General features: G+C 56.7%; 1 protein-coding gene across 1 annotated transcript in view; it reads left to right on the top strand.

Annotated features, from left to right (window-relative positions):
- Positions 1-275: 275 nt before the first annotated feature.
- The window catches only part of IGSF21 (immunoglobin superfamily member 21), a 279,347-nt gene continuing 256,681 nt past the window's right edge, over positions 276-22,941 (top strand). The window contains exon 1 of the mRNA XM_061395245.1: positions 276-391. Coding sequence (XP_061251229.1) covers positions 322-391 — 70 coding nt within the window. The 5' untranslated portion in view covers positions 276-321. The remainder of the gene's footprint in view (positions 392-22,941) is intronic.

Here is a 22,941-nt window from a genome sequence, read left to right as displayed (position 1 = left end):
CAAACTCCGGCGCTGCCGCCCAGCTGACTCCGGGCAGCGCTGGGCACCGCGCGCTGCCGGGGAGCCGAGAGCCGCGGCGCGCCCGAGGTCGTCCCGAGAGCAGGGGTCGCGGCGTCCCGCAGAGCCCGAGCCGAGCCCGGCGCCCCGGCGGCCCAGCCGCGGCGGCATGGGGGCGCCCCCGCGGCGCCCCACGCGGCCCGCCACCGTCTCGGCCGGAGGCCGGAGGCAGGAGCGCGCCTGAGCCCATGGCGAGGGGCCCCGCCGCTGCCGCCGCCGCCGCCGCCGCCACCGCCCCGCCAGCGCCGCCAGCTCCCGGGCACCATGCGAGCCGCCCCGAGCCTCCGCGGCTGCGTCTGCCTGCTGCTCGCCGCGATCCTGGACCGGGCGCGGGGTGAGTGCGAGGGCGCCGGCCGGAGCCGGGGCCCGGGGCGCGCGGGGGCGGGCAGCGGGGGAGGGCGCCGGCCAGGGGCACCCCGGGGACGCTTCGGGTCTGAAACCCGCGCTCGGCGCAGGGGCTGCAGAGCTGGTGGGTTTGACGAGGGAGGGTGGACGTCTCCTCTGGAGAGAACGCTCGCGGGTCTGTGCCAGGGTGTGTGCGCGCGTGTGTGTATGAGCGTGTGTCTTTGTGGCGTCCGTGTGAGGGTGTCCGGGAAGGCGCTGTGCGTGGAGAGGGTGCCGAAGTGTATCTGGAGATGTGAGTGTGTGTGATGGTGTGTGAGCGAGCGAGTGTCTGGAGGGGTGTTTGAGTGTCTGTGTCAATTACACAGAAAAGGTGTGTGTGTGAGAGAGAAGGAGTGTGAGCCAGAGTATTTGGGGGTGTGAGCGGGCGCCCAGCTTCTCGGTGAGGGTGTGAAGTGGGTGAGCCTGTGTCATCGTATGTGGGAGCGTGTTGACGGGTGGGTGAGTGTGTGAGGTGTGGCGTGGCACGCGTGTCCCAAGTGTACGGGTCTCTTTAGGGATACATGGCAGCGGGTGACTGTATTTCCATGGGGGGGGGGGGGGCGGGGCGCGTGTGCAGAGGAGGCGGGATATGACCCTCTGGCCAGACTGTACATTTCTCGGATGTGGAGGTGCAGGCGCGCGGGCCAAGAGTGTGTGAGCGTGCTGTGGAGCGTGTGGATCCAGTGTGGAGGGAGGCACCGACGCGTCCGGGGACGGGGGAGGTGTGAGCCGCGGTGCGTGTGTGTCCCGCGTGGACTTGGTCCCGATCGGGCTAAACCCGTTGGAAGGAGGGTTCCCGGAGCGAGTGACCGGTGCCTCCGCGGCTCCAGGGTCCAGGGTTCGCGGAAGCCTCGGGGCCTCCCGGCCGGCGCCGCCACCTGGCGGGTCTAGAGTGCTGCGGCCGCCCAACCTGGCGACCCGGCGCCTTTCGGGCAGAGCCAACGCGTCCGCTCAGAGCCGGCGGGAGCGAGGCTGCACCTGCGGAGAGCGGTGGCCCAGAGACTGGAGGTCCGCGCCCGCGGTTCGCCCCAAGCCTAGTCCCGAACCTGGACGCCCAGAACCAGGGCGTCTGGAGTCACATCCCGGCTCTGCCGCGGAGGGGCGGGGGATGCGCGCTGCCCAAAAGTAGCCGTTATGACCGGTGGGGTCTCAGCCCCCAGCCCAGCGGGTGATGGATATGGGAGGATCTGTTCTTTTCCGTGTGCCTTGCACTCCCGGGAGGTGCCAAGCCGGACTCTGAGAATGCCTGCCAGCAAGCGGTGCGCCCTAAAATAACCCCACCCGCTTCCACCCCGAGGTCCTTATAGAGTGCTTGATCCGCTGACGGGAGAAACTGCAGGATTTGAGCCTGAATGGTGGTCCTGCTGGCAGAGGAGGGGGAGGGGTCGGTGTAAATCAGGAGGAATGCAAGCCCCGTACTTGGTCTGCCTACCCTTGGAACAACAGACTTTCCAAAGTGCATGGAAATCCGCCCCTTCCCCTCCAACTTCGAGGCGATGGCTCCCTCCCTCGGAAGCCTCCGGAGGGAAAGGTTATATGGGGGCGGGGACGGGGTGGTGCCCGGGTGCCAGAGCCACGGCGAGGACGCTGGGCTTTGTCGAAAGGCACTCGGAGCCTCACCTGGACACCGCAGGGAGCGGGGGTGGGGTGGGGTGGGGTTGGTTAGAGGGTGGGGGCAGGAGTGGGGCACCCCTTTCTCCAGATACGCAGAACCGTAAAGACTGGTCAGGGGTGAGGATGGCGACTAGAAGCAGAAGGGTTTAGTGGGGAAAGCCCGCTGCGTCAGGATCCCACCGCGCGAGTTCCCAGAACCTGCGAGCCGCGGTTCTTGGGGCTGCGGAGACCTGAGCGGGTGTCCTGGCTCCTCCGCCCGCCGCCCACCTCTGCAGCTGGCAGGAGGCTGGGGCGAGCGCCTCTGGGCGAAGGGAGCCGGCCTGGCCTCTGAGCTCCGCTGCCCGGCGAGAGGGGAGAGCGCCGACTCGGATCGCAGACGGGCAACTTTCCGAGCGTGGGGCGCGGGCGGAGCCATCCCTTCGCTGCAGAGGAGATGATGAGAGCGCGCGGGGCGCGATCAGTCCTTTGGTTCTCGGAGTCAGCGCCCGCCCACGGCGGGGGTACCAGAAGGGTTGGTACGCGCTGTAACAGGCCGTCTGGCCGGAGGAGGGCGCCCTTCCAGGACGTGACGGAGAGCCGCGCACCTGGCCCTTGGCAGGGCCGGGCCGCCTGCCAGCGCCTGCGTCGGAGGACGGGCGGGCGCGGAGGGTAGGGTCCAGGGCAAGCACTCGGAGACACGCCTGCCCAGTGCGGGGGCGACGGCGGTCACCGCTAGGGAAGGCACGGCTGTGCGCCGGGGCCGGTGCTGCACCGACAGCTCGCGGCGCACAGGGACTCCACTTTGGAGAGGTGGGCCTGCGCCTCGGGAGGGGAAGGCAGCTGGCGGTACACAGGACCGGCCGGGCTGAGGGCTCCTGCCCCTGCCCACCACTCCCCGATATCTGCCTTTCCAAGAGGAAGAACCCACACGGATTCTAACTCCTCAGACCCCGTTTAACCTGGCCTGGGCACTTCTGGGAGGGCAATCCAGCACTCGTGCCCGGGCGCTGGCCCAGGATACAGAGGGCCCCGGGGACTGGGAGCGCAGGGAGGGCAGCGGTTCATAGACCTGCCTCCGAAGGGCAGCGGGGGGCAGGCCGAGGTAGGTAGGGCGCGCTAGAGGCCCCAGCCCTTTCACTTCCACTGGACGCCCTTCCACTTCTCTCTCGGCAGCAGCGTGTCAAGGGCTAGGTGGGATGCGGGGGCTGAGCGGCTGGGCCGGAGCTGCAGCCGCACCGGGACTGCGGGGGCTGCGCGCGCGCAAGCTGGTGTGACGCCTTCGTATATTTATCCGCTTCGCCATCTCCACCCCACGCCCGGCGGGCACCACCGGACCGCTGCCTGGCGCTCGGCGGGGAGTTAAGGGCCCGGCCTGGACTAGGTCGCTCCGCCCCTCCTCGCCCTGCCGCCCCGCCCCCAGCCGTAAGCCCCACCCCTTCCCTCTCAAGATGCAAACTGAAATTTCTCCTGAGAGGCTGAAGGAGTTCTTGCTTTTTAAGTGGAGAGAATGTTCGAGCTGGAAGCGACCTCCGAGATCACTTACTGCGGTGGTTCTGAAACGAGTAATTTTTAGCAGGAGAACCCTTTTAGAGTAGGAACTGATTACGGCCCCCTAAAATCCTAATGCCTTGGGCAAGATGGTAAGCGCCAAAGGACAGCGGCCCTGATGGAAGCAGTTAATGAGACCCAGCATCGAGCGATCTTTCCTCAACAGTCCCCTTAAACAATCTTAAGATTGCTGCTCTTCTAATCTCAGAGCTGGGTTTCTGTTTTTTTTCAATAGCCAAGATTACATGGATCAGCTGCTGTGTGGCCAGCACGCGCTGGCTGCTTCGCGGTGCTCATGCAGGGCAAGATGGGTTTAAGCGCCTCTTTTCACAGATTAGGAAACTGAGGCCCAGAATTTCAAAGTTTGTTCGTGACAGGCTGTCAGTGTCTTCCAGGTCTCGCCTGGTCCGGCCCCTGGCTCCCGCTTTCCTTCCAGTGTTCCTTGGACAGGGCGTGTGGGCAAGGGCTGGCAAGGTGCCATGGTGCGTTAGATCCGCCTGCCCACCCCAGCTTGTCAGAACATTGTCTCACACAGACCTGATCTTGCTACCGTTGGGGGCTGGGGGAGGGGTGGGGGAGGAGACGAGGAGACTTGTTGCGGTTCCTGGGTGTTAGCAGTCCTGACTTCAAAACCAAACGAGGGCTGAGCAAAGAGGAGGCTGGTTGGTTCTGTTCACTGGGTTTCCTGGGACCCAGGGAGGCATCTAACCTGGCTTACCGCCCCGTCCACCTCTACTCCATCCCCGGGCCACTTGAAATCCATCCATTCAGCCCTGACTGTGCAGCTCTGGGCTGTATGTGCTTTGTTCTTCTTATCTTCGTTAATCCTTGTAACCATCCTGAGAGTTAAGGTTATTTTCCAGATGAGGAAGCTGAGGTTCAGAGAGGTTAAGTGGTTTGTCCGAGGTCACCCAGTCAGTACGTGGCAAGCTGAGATTCAGACCCAGGACCGTCTGTCTCTTTCCCCCTGGGCTCTGCTGCCTCCTGTGAGAATGGGTCCCGGTCACTTCCTCAGCTCCAGCCACATGGACAGTTGCCATGTGTCCAGTGCCCTGTCTGGCTGCCTTTCTCCTTCCCAAACCCCACTGAAGTCAAATTATCCAGTGTGTTCATCTGCACAGATGGGAGAGGGGACACCCCTCAAAGCCCTTGTCATCATCAAGAGAATGAGTGGGCATCTGTTGTGGGCAGGGTGCATCTGAAAAGAGAAAGACCTATGACCGTGACCATCGTTCCAGTGGGGTGAGAGGTCAGGCCCGAACCCGTAAAGATAAAAGACAATCCAAGTGGAAATCTGTTGATACCTGCAGGATGCCAAGTGGATTGACGTCTCCCAGAGGAGGTTTGTGGGGGTAGAGTGATTTCTTTGGGGGTGTTAGGGGAAGGCTTCAAAGGGGAGGGAGGACTTGAACTAGACCTTGAAGCAAAGGGAGGAGGTTAATAGGCCAAGGGCTCATGTCCCAGGGAGGGAACCCAGGTGAGCCAAGAGCCAGAGGCAGGATTGTGCTTGGTGGGGCCAGCTCAACCTCAAGGCTGTTACTTCTTGAGTCTAATTGAGGACAGGGAGAAAGAAGACTGATATTACTGGTAGCTTCCATTTATCGCACACCTATTAGATGTTCCTTATGCATTAAATGCCCTCAACAATTCATGAGGCAGTCTCAGTAGGCGTGTTTTACAGATGAGGACAAGAGCCCCCAGGATACCCCCCAGCGCCCTCTTGCCATCTCTCTCTCCCTCTCTCTTTCCCTTCCTCTCTTCCCACTTCCTTCTTTTCTTTCTCAAACAATGAATGAGGCTCAACATCTTGTATCAGGGTAAGAACTGGGAGTTTCAAACCCAGGTCTAAAGCAATCCAAGGACAATGCTGCTTCTAGAGGACAGGGGAAACTTTATTTTTTCATCACAGAAGGAGGAATGCAGCAGCCTCTACCCTTCGCAAGAGGAGGCAAAGTCCCCCATTTTAAACAATGAATGTCAGTCCAAGTGAAACGTGTGATACCTCCTAAGAAGTATCTGTCCTCAGGATGAAGTTTCCGGGAAGGAATCAGGGGGATGAGACCCTGGAGCCCACCTTTACACTCGCAGTAGGGTTCCCTAGCAGAGTGGGCTCAGGACCTACTGGCCAAGACTCCATGGATGCAGCAAACGAGTACAACGTGCATGGAGCTAGAGGTGCGCAGAGTAGCAGCCCAAAGGAGTGGGAAGGACACTGACACCCAGGAAGGGAGCCTGGGGTTTGTGGATCCGCCGGCCATTCCCACACCTCCTGGCAACACACCAGAGTTGCTTTGGGAGAGTATGCGCCCCCTCTCGTTAGCATGCCATCTTGGTAGGTGACGCAATCAGCCGTGGCCCCACTAAGGCGAGTCCGTCTGACACACGATCCCTAGAATCTGGATACTGAGCAGACGAAGGCTGAAACCCATCGGAAGGTCCCCCTGATCAACAGGAGCCCCAGAGACACTGCACTTCTCTGGTTTCCCAAGGCTAATGACGACGGGATCTTCCTCCCAGGGTGCTATGAGCAGGACGCAATGAGTCATGACACACAGAGCTCTTAGCTCGATCCTGGGGGCTCAGATGACTGTCATCAGCGTTAACTGTGATTATGCCAGAGCTGCTCTGGCTCTAGTGAAGCGGGCTCCTGACACCTGCGGCTCCAGCTTGTTCCTGCATTCCATGACTTTCCCCATAATGTTCCACCAGTTACTTTTTTGTTTTTTTGGCTTGGGTTATCTGGAGTTGATTTCTGCCCTTTATAAGAAAAGGACCCCGCTTGATACCCTCCCTAGGCATGATAAGCCTTAGAGTTGCTGATTAGCCGGGCTTGGTAACTCCTGGAGGATGGTTCAGTTTGCTGAATGGGGGTGATCAATTCCCCTACCTGCTCCCTGACTTCCCCTGGAGTTCTGAGGCAGTGTCCCCTGCCCACACCCACGTGAGTGCACTTAAGACGCAAGTTGTTGCTCCCAGTGGAATGTGGGAGAGGCAGTTTCACTGTGACCCTCCCATCCCCTAACCTAGTAAAAAGTTCTGCAAAAGCAGAGACCTGTCCGGTTCTTCTCACTATTGAATCTTCCTCACAAACACACGATGGATACTTAATAAAGGCTGGTTGTGTGGATGAATAAGGCATCCTTGGCCTTTGGACATGTCCTGGTGCTGGGGCACCTGGGGAGGGTTTGGGTATGTTGCTTTCTACAGAAAGTGTATGCAAAGGCTTATGGCTTGTGGAATTCAGGCTGGATTCACAGATGAACTTCCTGTTGATAAAGTTCTGCTCCTGGAACTGCCTTCTGTCTTTCTTGAAGACTCTCAGATAATCGATGTGATGGAGACTCTGATTCCAGACATCCTGACTATGCCTGCTGGCGGTACTTGAGCATTGACGAGATGCTCTGACCCCCATCCTTCCATTCAGATCTCATGTCAGATGTGAAGGAGGCTACTCTTGTGCCCATTGAACCAACTAGGGAAACTGAGCCTCAGGAAAATGAAAAGATGGTGGTAGGAAGTAGCTGGACTGGAATCCGGGTTTGTGGCTGCAGGCTCAGCCTTCTTCCCTCCCCAATCCATTGTGGTGCTTCCTTCAGCCCTCAGGGGTCTGCAATGAAACAGGCCAGCTCCGCATGAGCCCATAGGCCCCTAAACTAACCAGAGAGCTTGCACCGTGAGCTGGGTGCTGATGTAGCCACTTTGCTGATGTGACTCCTTCATCCTCCACTGCTATCCACGGGGAGGACACTGACGGAGCTGTGCTCACACCGCATGGGGCCCGGAGCTCGCTGTCTCTCCACCCTGTGGACCTGGCCTGCCCAGAGATGTCTTCCCCTTCTCCCCTACTTCCACCCTTTCTTGGCTCAAAGAGCAGACACCTGCCCTCAGCCGGTACAGCCCTGACTCCACATAAACCTCCCTCCCAGGCTCTGCTTGCCCACTTCTCGCCCTCCACAGCCCTGCCAGCCCCTGCCAGCAGAGGCCACCTGTGCCTGCTGGCAGCGGTACTTTGGGCAACACATTGTTTAAATAACTCTCCTCTGGGGCTGGACCTGGTCACAGGCTCGACTCCCTATTGAACAGAGAGCTGTTGAGGGCAGGCATCCCTGTCCCACTGGCTCTGGCATGAAGCCTGGTTCCGAGCAGATGTGGCTTCAAGATGTGTTTGTTGAATGACTCACTGATGGACTGAATGAATGATGTCTCCCCTGAGCCTGGGGTTTGGTCCAGATGCTGAGCCTGGGGCCTGTTTCCTGGCCCTGCTCAGTCACCTCTAGAAGTCCCTTCTGGTGTGAGAATGTGTCTACTGTCCAGCTCTGCCCGCCATAGCTCACCCTGGCATCATGGCTGGTGTCTGGGGGATGAGCCAACAGTGGAAGGGGAAGACCAAAGGGCTTCCTGTTCCTTCTGGGTTCTCCTTGGTTGGAGGGGCTGTTCTTCATTGCTGGTGGGTGGGAGGTTGGGGGAAGGAAAGAAATGGTAACTGTTATGTGGCAAGCCCCATACTAGCTGTGTGCACACACAGTCATATGAAATACTCCCAGAAACTCCCATTTGGGAGTTAACAGTCTCCTATTTTACAGAAGAGCAATGCAACTTGGAAAGATTATGTGATCTGCCTAAGGTCCCACTGCAAGTGGGGGGCAGAGCTGGATTCTTAAGCCAGGCGTTGATTTACACATCTCCCCCAAAGCCCAAGTTGGTCTTACTGGTAGCTTGAAGCTGACCACGGCGATTTACACCGTGGAGGTGGGCAAGCCCTGCAGCTTAGTGCTCTCCCCAGCCCAGAGCTGGCTGCTAAGCATTTCCCAGCCTGCCCCTGGCCTGCCCACCCTTCCCCAATCCCTGTCTCCGTGTGGTCCAGATACTTTGGTTTCCATCTGAACTGGGTGCAAAGCCTGGCCTGGCCACTCCCTCGCAGAGTAGACACTTGGGCAAATCAGTGCCTCTCTAGGTCACGGTGTCCCCATCTTTTGAAGATAGAGTGTAGCGTGGAGACGAATGGAACGACCCAGGAAAGCAGGCGTGTGATGGGCCCTCGGTCACCGGCCAGTCCCTTTCTCCTGGCCCCCAGGCTGGAGTCAGACGGCCACGGGGTCACTCTGAAAGGCTGGGGAAGCTCCTGTTTTCTCCTTCCTGTCCTGGAAGCTGCCTTTGCAGCCACGTCAAGGGATCCAGTCACTTCTGTTCATTGAGCAGCTGTCCCAGCCTTGTTCTGGATCAGCAGAGATATCCCCTAAGGAGTTCTGGCTGCTGGCAAACCCCATAGAGCATGGGCTCATTTGAGAATGATGAAAGATTATCTCTAATAAATGGCCGGTACTAGGGCACCGAGAGTAAACCCTTGGAAACTAAGGGGAGTGGCCCAGGAAGGCTCTGCGGGATTGGAACAAGCTTGACGGGTGGGGAGGGAACCCCAGGCCGGGTGGAGGGGCAGAGACATGTGCAAAGGCCTGGAGGAGGGAACGAGCACCCTGTTGGGCTGGGAGGCTGGGAGGCAGCTGGCCTCGCTTGAGCAGAAGGTGCTTGTTGAGAAGCTGGAAATGAGGTTAGAGCTGTTGGCAGAGGCCTGAGAGCTGGAGCGAGGGGTCTGGACTTGAGCCCAGGGGCTACGGGGGGCAGTTGAAGAGAAATGAGTGACATTCTCAGAGCAGGACTCTAGGAAGATTAATTTGGCTTTTCTGGGCCACCTGAAGCTGGACATCCTTTGGAATGCCTTTGTGTTATAAATGATGGCTCTGGGGTACCCAAAGAGACAATGGCCTCGAGGCAGAAATGCCATCGTTTGGACATTGTTCACCTCTCCCAGTGTCCACACCTGGCAAGGAGGGAACACAAGGCCTCTGCCTAGAATGTGACTGTTCCAGCTTCGGCCTGAGCCAAGAGCGGCGGGGACGGCTTTTCCTGGGGAGAAGCTTCTAGATGCCCAGCAGGCGTGAGCTCTGCGGTCTGGCACGGGTTCAGATCCCATCTCCCCCATGCATCCAGTGTGTGAACTCAGAGAGCCTCTCTGTTGCTTCCAGCCTTGACTTCTCCAACTGAACAGGTGGCTCATCGTGGCGGCTTTGCGGGGTGCGGGCTGCTAGGAAGGGGACATTTACATAATTTGGGGAGGATCTGTATACAGGGTACCGAGCACAGAGTAGGCATGTGAAAAGCCGTTGCTGTTGTTATAATGATGTTTGGAACGTCCACAGGTTTGACGAGGAAGAAGCATTTATAAGCCCCAGTGCCCAGGAGGAGGGGTACGTTGTAGGTTTCCCACACAGAGTCCTAAGCGAGTTCTTGGGTTTAGGACTGCAGAGCACCGGGCCAGGAGGGAACTGGAGAATTAAATGCACTGTCTCCGGTCTCCCATTTTAAAGCTGAGAAAACTGAGGCCAGAGAGGACCTCACACTGTGCATGACGTGTGTGTGTGTGCGTGTGAGTGTGTGTGAGTGTGTGAGTGCATGTGTGTGTCCCTGTATGAGTGTGTGTGAGTGTGTGTGTGTGAGTGCCTGTGAGTGCCTGTGTGTGTGAGTGTGTGTGAGTGTGTGTGCGTGCGTGTGTGTGAGTGCGTGAGTGTGGGTGAGTGCATGTGTGTGAGAGTGTGTGTGTGTGAGTGTGTGTGTGTGTGTGTGTAGGCGGGATGGGGAGGTAGTGCTGGAAGCCAGGTCTTCTCCCTGGAGGTCCTAGGGGCGATCCTGGGGGCTCAATTGGGCAGACCCTCCACCTCAGAGCCTTGCGTAGGGAGCATCGGGGTCCCCAGGCTTGAGTGGGGATCTTGGCGGCACTCCAGCGGGGAGCACCCACCAGCCTCCGACATCACAGGAGCGGCTCGGGAGTCACCAGGGAGAGAGACAGCTGAGCCACTGGGCTTTTTTGTTGCTTTGCCAAGCTGTTCCTTCTGCCCTTTTGTTTCTCTTTCTGCAGAGACACTCAGCGCGCCTCCGACAGGGCTGTTTGTCACCAATCACTGGCGCGTCCATTATCCTCCCGGCTCCTTAATGCTGCCCCAAAGGAAGGCGTCCATTGCCGGCTGCCCTGGCGTCATGCAGGGCTGGGCGGGGGAGGCAGCCCTGGCAGGGTGGAGACAGAGGCTGGCATGGCCAGAGGGTGGGTGGCAGTTGTGTCTCGAGCTGGTGCTCACTGCCCGAGTGTGCAGGTTTTTGTCAAGTGGGTATTCAGGCCACACAATAACCCAAGGCCAGGTGCCTGGTTCTACAGAAGCAGGTGATACATTGCTAATTGTCACCAGGCACCTAATGTCCCAGGCAGGGGCTAGGGAGTGAGGTGGGGGTGGCGGAAGCAACCACATCATAAAGGCTTCTTTGTTTGCTCGGGCAGCAGAGAAGTGGGCCTGAGCTCAGCTTGGAGAGGAAAAGGCACCGTCAGAAGGCGAATTCCTAGGGCCTGTGGCCTGACTGTGGAGCCTGGTGGGAGGAGAGGGGCAAGCAACCTGGTGGGGGAGGAATAAGGTTACTTGGCTTCCCAGGTGGCTCGGTGATAGACAGTCTGCCTGTCAATGCTGGAGACGCAAGAGACACGGGTTCGATCCCTGGGTCGGGAAGATCCCTGAGTAGGAAATGGCAACCCACACCATTGTTTTGACCTGGAGAATCCCATGGACAGAGGAGCCCGGCGGGCTACAGTCCAAAGGGTAGCAAAGAGTCGGACACAACTGAGCGACTGAGGATCACAAACAAGGAAGAGCTGGTGGTTTCTGAGACAGTCCGAACGCAGAGAGCAAAGTGCTGTTGCAAGAAGCAGGGCAGCTCATTCGTTCATTCTCTGGCTCACCCACCGGTGCTCTGCTCCTGGCAGTCAAGCATCGTGCTGTTCTAGAGATCCGGACGAGAAGGAATAGACGAATTCTCACCCTCGTGGGGCTTGCGGAGCTGTGTTCAACATGGAGCCATGTGTGACAACCCACATTTACATTAAAACGCAGCAGTATCTTGGCTTTTGTTTAACCGAATTAAAACACATTTTAATTCTTCCGCCACATTTCAAAGGCGCAACAGCCACACGTGGCTGGTGGCTCTTGCGTTGGAAAGCACAGATGTGGATAAGATGCCTCCATCATTGCGTGAGGCTCCGCTGGACATCACGGGTCTAGGGGAGTGTCCCTCCCACTGCCAGTAAGTGACAGGAATCCCAGAGGGGGAGGGTCTTCCCGCTTCCTTCCCCAGGCCATCCTCCTCCTTGTGCCGAGGAGAAAGCCTCAGGCTGATGCCGTCAAGCTCTGACACCCTCTTGCTTGCTAATCTCATTTTCCAACAAAACAGGTGTGGGGCAGCACGCCTGCAGTGAGCCAGAGGAAGTCAAAGTTTTAATAACAGTGTTTTGTTTTCATTATGATTCTTTTCCAGTCATCCTCTGTTTAAGGCAAGTGAGACTGGTTTGCCATTTGGGGCAGTGATTTAAATTCTCTTTCCCTTTTTAAAAATGGCTTATTTAAGTTTTTTTAAAAAAAGAGTCAAGTTTAAGAAAAATGTTAAGTGCATCGTGGAGCAGGTGGCACGCGAACGTGGCCAATCTGGGAGGTGTGAACGTCTGCGGTTGGGAAACCGTGGTTCCGATGGGATGACACAGGCTTTGGAGGCAGACACAGGAGGGCTGGGGCTTCGGTGCCGCTGTTGGTAAGCTCTGTAATTTGGGGACAATTTACTTCCCTCCTTATCAACCAGGTTCCAGAAGGAAACACCAAGCTCAGCCTGGGGGGTCCGTGGAGGGCTTCTTTAAAGGACTACCAGGTTCAATCCCCGGGTCGGGAAGATCCTCTGGAGGAGGGCATGGCAACCCATTCCAGTTCCTGCCTGGAGAATCCCATGGACGGAGGAGTTTGGCTGGCACAGTCCATGGGATCCCAAAGGGTCTGGGACAGAACCGAGCAACTAACACTTTGACTTTTCGCTGGCTTTGGGGTTTAGTGGGGGCACAGGGGATGGGGCAGCCCTTTGGGCCAGGATCAGTGGGGAGTTTCTACCGCCCGCAGACTGGAAAGAGGGCTGAGAGGAGAGGGCTGCAGGCAGGCCTGGGGCCCCGGGTGGAGGGATGCAGTCAACTCCCGGGGACCTGGCCGGCAGCTGGAGGAAGAGACACCCCAATTTCATCCTCCTCCTGCCTTTGGGTCTCTTGCTAGTGCTGCACATGGACGAAACTCAATTGCATGGATGCCCACGCAATTGGGCCGCCAGGCGCAGGATAGGTGGAGAAGGGGAGGGAGTGACCTGGGGAGCAGATAGCTGAGACCTAGCACCATCCTGCCCAACCTCAGTGTTCCCGTCTAGAAAACCGGGTTGTACGATGTGCCAGCTGAGTTGCTGACACGATGGAAGGAGACAGCGTGCCGTGCTCATAAGTGATCGGTCGCTTCTTACACTAATAACAATTGCAGTAATAAAATGCCTGCCCTTATGCCCCATCCTGTGCTGGACGCTGGATTTTCCTGAGCCAAAATGTAGCTCATGGGTCTGGGGCTTTAGAAACGGGGAACCGGCCTCCCAGGGGCACGGGAACTTGAAGGGACGGGTAACTTTGGGGGGGGCGCTGCACTCTGTCGAGGGGGAGCGCCCGCACCCCTCCGCTGCCGCTGACGTGTCATCTCTGCCCCAGACTCTTCGACGTCCCCACGCCTCCCTGTCCGCTGGCCCATCCCGCTGATTGATGGCTCCGCCCCAGGGCACACCGATGCCTCGCTCCCCAGTCTATTTTCCACCCTATTTCCCACGACGAGGTTCTTTCTCCTCAGATCCATTTAGGTCATCTTTCTTGCCATCCCCACCGGCTCTTACTATGTGTGGTTCGGTCCACATTTGTCCCGAACGGCCGCAGAGCTCCTTCCTTGCAAGGGTTAGGCGGGTGTCCTTCACCTCTGAGCTAGGCTTCCCGGAGGCTGCTCCTGCCCCTGCAGGTGGGGGAGGAGGGAATTGGCAGTGAGTTAGCCCTTTGGATCACCAGACCATTTATCCCTCACCTGAAAGCTAACCGTGCCAATTCCCTATTTAGAGGGATCTTCTCAGCGAGTAGCTGGAGTTTCAGGGGTGGCTGGCTTCTAAATGGAGCGACCATTTCTTGGGAAAACTTCCACCTACAGTCCCTTTGGCTTGCTGCTCCTGAATTGGCTCAGGGTACTCTCCTCGGGTCCCTCTGTTTTCCTTTGTCCGGCGCATTTTTTCCATCCACCTTGACTGTTCAAATTGACTTTGACGAGGACTAATTTTGCCAGTTGAAATTCGAGACTCTTCGACATCCGGTGCGTTGCTGAAATTGACGTGACAAATATCAGCAGCGATTTCTTCCCTGGCTTATTCTCTGAGGTGCTCCGGCCAAGACCGAGTGCCCCTGCCCCACGCCCACATGCCGTCTGCCCCCAGCCCGGCTGCTTACCCTGTCCCCGCGCAGGTCGGTCTCAGCCCTGCTACTGACTCAATGGCAGTGTGACCCTTTGAGAGCGGAGGGTCAGTGGCTCACTGGGGATCAATATTCCTTAAGGAAATTTCCACCAACCGTCCCCTTGGGTCTCAGTGTCCCGTCGGTTGAGGTGACATTCCTTTGTTCAGCCGCCCTTCCATCTACCTGACTGTTCACTTTACCTTAGAAGAGGTTCATTTCCAGTCGAACATGGAGCCTGGTCCTGCAGGCTGGATCTCTGTGTGCGGGCTGCGGGGCGTCCATCCACCCACCCACCCATCGCAGTGCCGGGGGCCGCCCCCGGCTGGGGCCTGGGTCTCGGGGGGGCTGTGTCACCTGCCGTGCTCACGTCCCGGGTGGTGGAGTGTGGCTCTGCACCATCCCGGGGGTGCACTGCAGATGCTGCCAGACCCCAGTCACCACCTTCATGACTTTATCTCCATCCCACCCAGGTCTTTTCTTACATCACGATCATCTTAAAATCAAACTTAAATCGATTCCCTCTTTTTGTCGCTGGTACGAAGGAGTAATGTATAGGCCTGTGGCGCTGAGTACATCTTTTTTCTTAATCCATATTAAAATGAATTTTTAAAAAGGCTTCCCTGTTCCATGTGACCTCATCCCGTGGGTGAGAATGGAGAACACTGGCTCGGTGGGAAGGAGACCAGCCTCAGAACGACGAGCCCCAGGATCTGGTCTCAGCTCCTCCGTCAGCTGGCACCATCACTTGCTCCCCTCCCTGTCTAACCTCAGGTCCGTAAAGCAAAGGACTGAGTCTGGGTGGCCCAGTTCCAAGATTCTCTGGTGAGTAATAAGGTTGGGACGGAGAGTCCTGTCTAGGTCCAGAATACTTCCTTTAAGTCATGTTTGCGGACTTCTGTCATAATCCACTCATTAAGACTCTGCCTTGCAATGCTGGGGACGAGGGTTCGGTCCCTGGTCTGGGAACTAAGATCTCACGTTCTGTGGAGCAAAGTCCATGCACCACAACAAAAGACCCCACATGCCACAGCAGCTGCCTGCCACAACAAAGACTTCACGCAGCCAAATACATAAAAATTTTTTTTAAAAAAAAGACATATTTGATGCCCCCGTTCCCACCCTGGGATGAAGCGTCCTGCCTCCAGGGGTGTTGCTGAGAGCAGCTGCGTCTGTGGTGAGGGTGCGCCCACAGCCACTTGCCTCTTGATGCACCTCATTTCGGTTCCATTCAGCAGCTGTTTTCTGAGCACCAGCCCTGAGCTGTGGCCTGTGCCAGGGCTGGCACCGAGGTACCAGCGAGACCTCCAGAAGTCCACAGTCCCCTGGGGCAGAGGAGCAGGCACAGAAGTAAATTACTGATTAATATTGTAGACTCTGAAATGGCTCCCAAGTCCTTACGGGACGGCAGCAGAGGGGACGACTAGTCCGCCAGAGGCGCTGGGCAAAGTCAGAGAGGCTCAGCCACTTGCTCGGGTTGCACAGCTACTAGGTGGCTGAGCTCTGAACTCAGGGGGTCTCACGCTTTACCTGCCTTCTGCCCTCTCTGCCTGCGTGCTGCTCTGCCAGAGACCCCTTCCAACCTGACCTTTGGTGATTCTGGGTCTCTCTGCACCTCCCCTCCTGATCCCACTTGCCTCTGGGGGAGGGGGTCAGGGGCTGGGCAGCAGCCCGAGGTGGCCATGGACCCCCTGCCTGGGCAGTCACTGGGTGGCAGCCGGCTCTGCCCTGTTGCCTCCGGCCTCGTTATTATTATTATTATTTCTTTCCAGCATGCTGCTAAAAGCTTCCCGCAGAGATCACACAAACCCAGCTCTTTAAAATTTAAAGGGCTTTAGGTAAACAACGTTATTTCCCTCAGAAAAGAGACAGGAGAGGTATTTGCAGTGGATAAATTTAGTGCCGTGTGTGGGTCTGAGCAGATGAGTGTGGGGTTCGGTGGGTGTGGAGGTGGCCAGGGAGATGCTCCTGGCAAGGGGAGCGGCTGTAGCTTGTCACCCCTCCCTCTCGTCCCCACAAGAGCGCGACCTCAGAGGGGACCTGTTGTGCCCAGGGTTCTGGGGAGCACTGGGTACCACTTGTGGGGAACCGCTGGGGGCAGGGGGACGTGAAGCCTGCCTCACAGGACCTTAGCCGGAAAGGCCGGGTGCCCCTAGCTGCGCCCCAGGGCCTTCGCAAGGGCCAGAGCCTCTGCAGGAGCCTGCCTCCTTCCCTGGACTAAGACCTGCTCATCGTTCTGGTCTCAGCTTAGACGCCGCTAATTTATTCCACAAGCATTTCCTGTGCACCTACTATGCTCACAGCGCCCAGGGGCACAGCTGGCACCGTGACTCAGCTCCATGCTCCCTGTCCCTGGCGTGGTTCTGGCACAGAGCGGGCATCAGTAAGTGTTTATGGAACTGATAAGAGCCTGTGTGCATGCTGTGGGACCTGGCGGAAGGATGGAGTTGCCTCTCCAGAGCTTAGAGCCGCATGAGAGTCATATTGGGTTCGCCAAAAAGTTTGTTCGCCACCCCCCCCACCCCCGCCCAAATCTCGAACATCTTGTGGAACATTCAAACTTTTTGGCCAACCCCAGTAACAAAAGACATTTTGAACTCTGAATGAACCTATCAGGGCTGGCAGATTTACACTGACTCAAGGAAGAAAAGGAAAATTCCTTCCTTCTTTCGTTGGCCATATATCCATCCATCCCTCCCTCCAGCCATTCATTCATCTGACAAATTGGACACTTACTTTGTTCCAGATGGTGTGCTAGGCACTGGAGATATGGTGCTGAACAGAAAAAAAACCGAAAAAAAGCCTGCCCTCCTGGAGCTTACCTCCCAGGCTGTATGACCAGAGAGATAGGACATACATGAGCACACGGAAAGAGGAAGCGATAACTGCACTGGGGAACAGGGCTGGGGTGATGGCCAAGTGTAGATGTGTGCGGTCGGGGAGGGGCCCTCTTACTGAGCATCCGCCGTGTCTCCGACGCTGTGCAGCCCTGGCTGCAAGCAAGTGAAGAAGCACAGCCACTGGCATGATAAGTGTCAGGATGGTGAGAGCCGATGTGGCTGGAAGTGACTAGCACAGTTGCACCATTAGTGAGGCCTCCGATGAAGTCCTCAGACGTGAGCTGGGCCTTGAAGGATTCAGTGTAGGCAGGATGGGCCGACCCATGGTTCTCAAACTGTGCTCCTTGGAGCCCCAGTTTCCCACGGAGGCACCCTGCACCACTTCTGGCGGCCAAAGCATCAGGCAAAACAATAGCTGAGGGGGGAGTCCTCATCCCCAGATTGAGCCAGGAGTCCGCGTCGCCTCTTTAACAGACGGGCTTCAGCTCTACTCTGAATGAAAGACTTTGAAAACGAGTGTGTTGGCCTCCTGTTAGAAGAGTTTTCTGTTTAGGTTCAACCCTCATTTCGTGTGGGGAAACGGAAGCCCAGAGGGGCCCGTGACTGGTACCAGGCCTCCAGCAGGAGGGGGCCGTTTCTGGGGGAAAGTCTCCACCTGCTGCCACTTTCCAAGCTGAAAGGGAGGCCTGTGAGAAAGCCCCCTCCCCAACCCCGGCCCTGGACCAGACCCTCGGCCGCTGCTCCCAGCTTGTCCTGTTCCAACCCCCAGCCAGCCCCAGGCTTCACTCTGTAAACCTTTCTCCTCTGCCTGCCCAGCAGATCTGCCCTGCCCCCATGGGAGCCTGGAATTAGACAAAATATTTTATGATCCTACGCTTCGTTATGCTTTATTAAAAGCGCCCGTACTGGCTTCTGCTGGCGCATCTGCCAGGCCCAGTCTTGGGACTTCCTCCCCCAACCCCCCCGCCCCGGCCACCATCTCTCATTGCTGGTGGGGGGGCCGACAGCTGCCACCCGACCCCCACCACCTCCCCTCACAGAGCAGGGCCCCAGCCTGGCTGACCTGTTCATGAGACAGAGCAGAAACCTGCCGGTCAAGGCAGACCTGGGCATTTAGAGAGACAGCGATAATTCTGAGTGTTCGCACACATAAGCCCATCTGGTCCTGTAGCCATACCCCCTCCCCCACTGGAGGGGACTGATTCAGAGAGGAGGAGGAGGAGTCCAGAGTTAGAGTCACCTGGTCCCGCCTTCTTGATCCCCTCCACGTGACCGTGCAGATCCAAGATCAGGCTGACGCCCCTCCCCAGACCGGTTGTCGCATCCTCCAGTGGCCAGAGGGAAGGCCCTGCACTTTCTCTTCAGCTGTCAGTTTCAATCTGGGAGCCAGGAGGGAAACCCTGGCATGCAGACATGCCTGGAACAGAAGGAGCTGTCCGCGTTCCTCCTGGTGGGATGTGCTGTGCCCTACTGGGGGCTCAGGGGAGGGCTGGGAACGCGTGGCCCACCTGGGTCTCACTGACAGCCGAGTCACAGCTGAGTGTGGCACTGGGGACAAGGCGTGTGACTGCTCTGAGCCTCCGTTTCTCATCCGGCGCCCAGGAGACACTGAATGCACAGTCGCCGTGGTTGTTGAGTCCCTCGGTCGTATCCAAGTCTTTGCAACCCCGTGGACTGCAGCACGCAGGGCTTCCCTGTCCTCCACCATCTCCCGGAGCTTGTTCAAATTCATGTCTGTTGAGTCGGTGATGCCAGCCAACCATTTCACCCTCTGTCGTCCCCTTCTCCTCCTGCCTTCGATCTTTCTCAGCATCAGGGTCTTTTCTAATGAGTCAGCTCTTCACATCAGGTGGCCAAAGCATTGGAGGTTCAGTTTCCTAATCAGTCCTTCCAATGAATTTTAAGGATTGATTTCCTTTAGGATTGACTGGTTTGGTCTCCTTGCAGCAGAGACAGCGGAAATGCTTTTTTAATAGGATGCCCCACTAAAGGAGAGAGGACATTTAATCAGCTCTTCATTTAAGGGGAGAGGAAAGTGATAACCTTGCTTATGTTTATCAACATTATTATTATTATTATTGGCTAATATTAGTGGAGAACTTGTTATTCACTTATCAGATAGTTACTGATCTCCTGTCTGCCCAGGGAGAGTGAAAATGTTAGTTGCTCGGTCATGTCGGACTCTTTACAACCCCATGGACTATAACGTACCAGCCTCCTCTGTCTATGGAATTCTCCAGGCAAGAATACAGGAGTGAGTTGCCATTCCCTTCTCCAGGGGATCTTCCCAACCCAGCGGTCGAGCCTAGGTCTCCTGCATTACAAGCAGATTCTTTACTGTCTGAGCCACCAGGGTGCCCAGGGAGATGATACCAAACAGGACAGTCAAGTGCTTAGGCCTCACGGGACTGACATTCTGATGGATGAGACAGAAATAAACAAGTAGGTAAGTAGCCTAACTCTGGATGGTACTATCCTGCGAGGGGAATTCAGGGCTCTGGGATAGTCCAGGGCTTAGGACAGACCAGTGTCTCTAGACTGTGTGGTTCAGGAAGGCTTCTTGGAGGAGGTGCCTTTTGAGCAGAAAAGGGAGAACAAAAGAAGCAGGGAAAGCCTGGCTGAGCTCCTGACGTTGACCCTAGTCAGCTTCGGCTTTGGTGTCCCCAAACCAGGCTGCATATTGTAGCTAATGTCTTCTTCTTCTTCTTCTTATTATTCAGTTCAGTTCAGTTCATTTCAGTCTCTCAGTCGTGTCCAGCTCTTCGTGACCGCATGGACTGCAGCACGCCAGGGCTCCTTGTCCATCACCAACTCCTGGAACTTACTCAAATTCATGTCCATCGAGTCGGTGGACATCCAATCATCTCATCCTCGGTTGTCCCCTTCTCCTCCCACCTTCAGTCTTTCCCAGCATCAGGATCTTTTCAAATAAGTCAGTTCTTCGCATCAGGTGGCCAAAGTATTGGAGTTTCAGCTTCAGCATCAGTCCTTCCAATGAATATTCAGGACTGATTTCCTTTAGGATGGCCTGGTTGGATCTCCTTGCAGTCCAAGGGACCCTCAAGAATCTTCTCCAACACCACAGTTCAAAAGCATCAATTCTATGGCGCTCAGCTTTCTTTCTGGTCCAGTTCTCACACCCATACATGACTATTGGAAAAACCATAGCCTTGAGTAGATGGACCTTTGTTAGCAAAGTAATGTCTCTGTTTTTTAGTGTGCTGTCTAGGGTACTGGAGTATAATTGGTTTACAATGTGTTTCTGTAGCTGACTCCTGTGTTGGGATCTTCCCTGGAGCCTGCTCCCAGCACTGGGAATGACCACCTGCCCATTCCCTGACACCATGGCGACAGCACCCCCTCCAGGCCCAGAACAAAGGCCCCAAGGAAGCAGGAGGCAGGGACTGTGTGACATACATTCTTGCTGTTGTTGTTCAGTCGCTAACTCACGTCCAACTCTTTGCGACCCCGTGGACTGCAGCATGCCGGGCTTCCCTGTCCTTCACTATCTCCCAGAGTTTGCTCAAACTTATGTTCACTATGTTTATCTGACCATGTCATCCTCTGTCGCCCCCTTCTCCTCCTGCCCTCAACCTTTCCCAGCATCAGGGTCTTTTCCAGTGAGCCGGCTCTTCACATCAGGTGGCCAAAGTATTGGAGCTTCAGCTTCAGCATCAGTTCTTCCAGTGACTATTCAGGGTGCATTTCCTTTAGGATTGACATTCTTGACCTGACCTTTAACTCTTGTAGATCCCTAGGAGGTGGGTCCTGTGACTTTCTGCATTTTGCAGACAAGGAGCCTGGGACCTAGAGGTGAAAATCTCAGAGCTGATGTGACTAGGGGCTGGCAGTCGAACCGCGGTCTGACTCAGTCCCTTCTGAATTAGTCTCCGCCCCGTGCTCCCTGGCTTGTATCTGTGTGTCCAGTGGGAGGACAAGGAGAGGGGAGAAGCCCACCTTTTCTTGTTCCACCTTGAACCCCCCAGGGTGCCTCTGACCTGGGGCTGGAGTCCCGAGCGGTGGGGGCGAGTGGCCGGGTGGCAGGCAGCCCGTGGAGTATTGATGGCCCTCAAAGTTGGCAGGCACAGGAAGGCAGAAAGGTATTAATTAGCAGTTATTCCCCGGCAGCGAGGAGATGGATAGAGATAAAGGTGGCGGCCTGCGCATCCGTTTTGTAGCAGCCGAAAAGCAACAGTAAATCAGTGCTATGAATCGATGCTGCAAGTAGGAGGTATGTTTTATTTTTTATTTATTTATTTATTTTTTGGAGGTATGTTTTAATCTTATTGGCGGGATAGCATTACGGGGAGCGAGGCAGGAGGGCTCCTCACTGACGGAGCCTGGGTCAGGGAGGAGGGAGAGAGGGGACAGGGGCTTGGGCCAGTCCTTGGAGGACCCCGAGGGGGAACTTTGGCTGTCGGGATGGGAGGCAGGAGCGTGTGAGAGCTGGGAAGGCATCCTGGGCCGGCAGGGGGATCCCGCCGTCTTCCGAGGCCTCCACCACATGCCTAGGTCTGCAGTCCACCCCTCCATCCCTCCCATGAATGGGGGGCTCTGGGCTGGACATGCATTCAACTGCTGGGCACAAACGGGGTTCTCACTCAGGCACTGGCCCTCTCTGGGTTCTTGGCCTGGCCACAGCCCTGCCCGTGGTAAAGGCTCAGAGGCTGAGGGATGAGGTGGTGGGTGGAGGGTAGGGTTTGGTGCCTCTGGACGGTGCGAGATCTGAGGGAGATGGGGGCATGGTCATGGCCTTTAGTCCTCCTCCCAGCAGGCACTGTGGTGGGTGTTTGGTCCCCATGCACCGAGGGGAACAGACATCGGAGTGAGGGACACGCTTGGGTGTGGCAGCGCCAGCATCCAGCATCATCTCTGACCAGCAAAAGCATCGATCACCCCTGGCAAAAGCCGCGGGAAAGCCTACAAACTCCAGCCTCTGAGTGTGAGGAGGGGCTCAGAGACGGCCCCTTCTTCTTCCCGTTCCACTCCTGGATGCCGCTCTCCACACCAGGACACAGAGACTGGGAGGCAGAGGAAAAGGAGGGCAAACCAAACCAGGCAGGATAAATCCTAAGCACCCACTGCTCTGTTTCAGCCAAGGTCAGTGGCTGACTCCCTCTGAACCTAACTTTTCCCTACCAGACCTCTCGGGGCTCTTCTAGCTACAACATTCTCAGATTCTGTCTCTCCCTTCTTAAATTATCAGGTACTTGCTATGCCATTTAATCCTCTCCCTCGTTCCTGTGACACAAGCATTATTAGTCCCATTTTATAGATAGGTAAACTGAGGGACTCAGCGAGGCTTAAGGACTTGCCCAAGATTACACAGCTGGGGAGTGTCAGAGCCTGGATTTAGACCCGGGTGGGTCTGCTCTCAAAAGCTCAGCACTGTTCATTTCATGGCACCATCTCCTTGTCTGATAGTCATACAGGCATAGAGGAAAAAAATGTCACCCGAGAAGGAACTTGACTCCAGGCCTTCAGTGGAGACGGGCAGCCCTTCTGTGGGGTTGCACTGGGGCTTCCTGCCCCCACTGCCTCCAGGACCTGTCCCTGTCTGTCTGCCCCTTGTCAGCCACTCTGCTCCAAGGCCTACGCCAGCTCTGACCACGGCTCTGACGCCCGAACGGGGAACCCCGAGCCCCTGTAGCTCTGGCAGGCTTGGGCCAGCAGACGGAGAGGTCTTGGAGGTCAGCCTGGGCCAGGCCTCCGAAGGAAACTTGCTGCCTCCCAGGAGTGGAGACCCAGTGTCTCAACAATCTTGCTTCCTCTGGTCATGGGGGAAAGGAAAGGGCATACTCACAGATTGAGAAGAGCTCCTCTGGAAAGACAGCGATGCTGAGGAAAGGGGGCCAGCCTGGGACCTCTCGTCTGGCTTGGGGAGGGGAACACCAAGGGCAGACTTCTGGTTTTTCTTCCCCGTGTGTCTTGGTGACCGAAACACACCAGTGGCCCAGGGACAAACGTGCTGCCTCAGCGTCTGCACCCAGAGGCAGGGGACGACGTCACTCTTCCTGTTCACGCTGAGGGTCCCTATCTGTTCCCCTACTGGGAGCCTGTCGTCACATAAAGTGAACGGACGTGGGAGTCAGGTTCAAAGCCTGACCTACTACCCGCCAGCTGTGTGACTCTGGACAGGGTACT

This window comes from Bos javanicus, chromosome 2 (assembly GCF_032452875.1).
Source record: "Bos javanicus breed banteng chromosome 2, ARS-OSU_banteng_1.0, whole genome shotgun sequence".
NCBI classification, from domain to species: Eukaryota; Metazoa; Chordata; class Mammalia; order Artiodactyla; family Bovidae; genus Bos; species Bos javanicus.
Note: the sequence above shows the minus strand (reverse complement) of the source record. Positions and strands in the feature narration are given on the sequence as shown.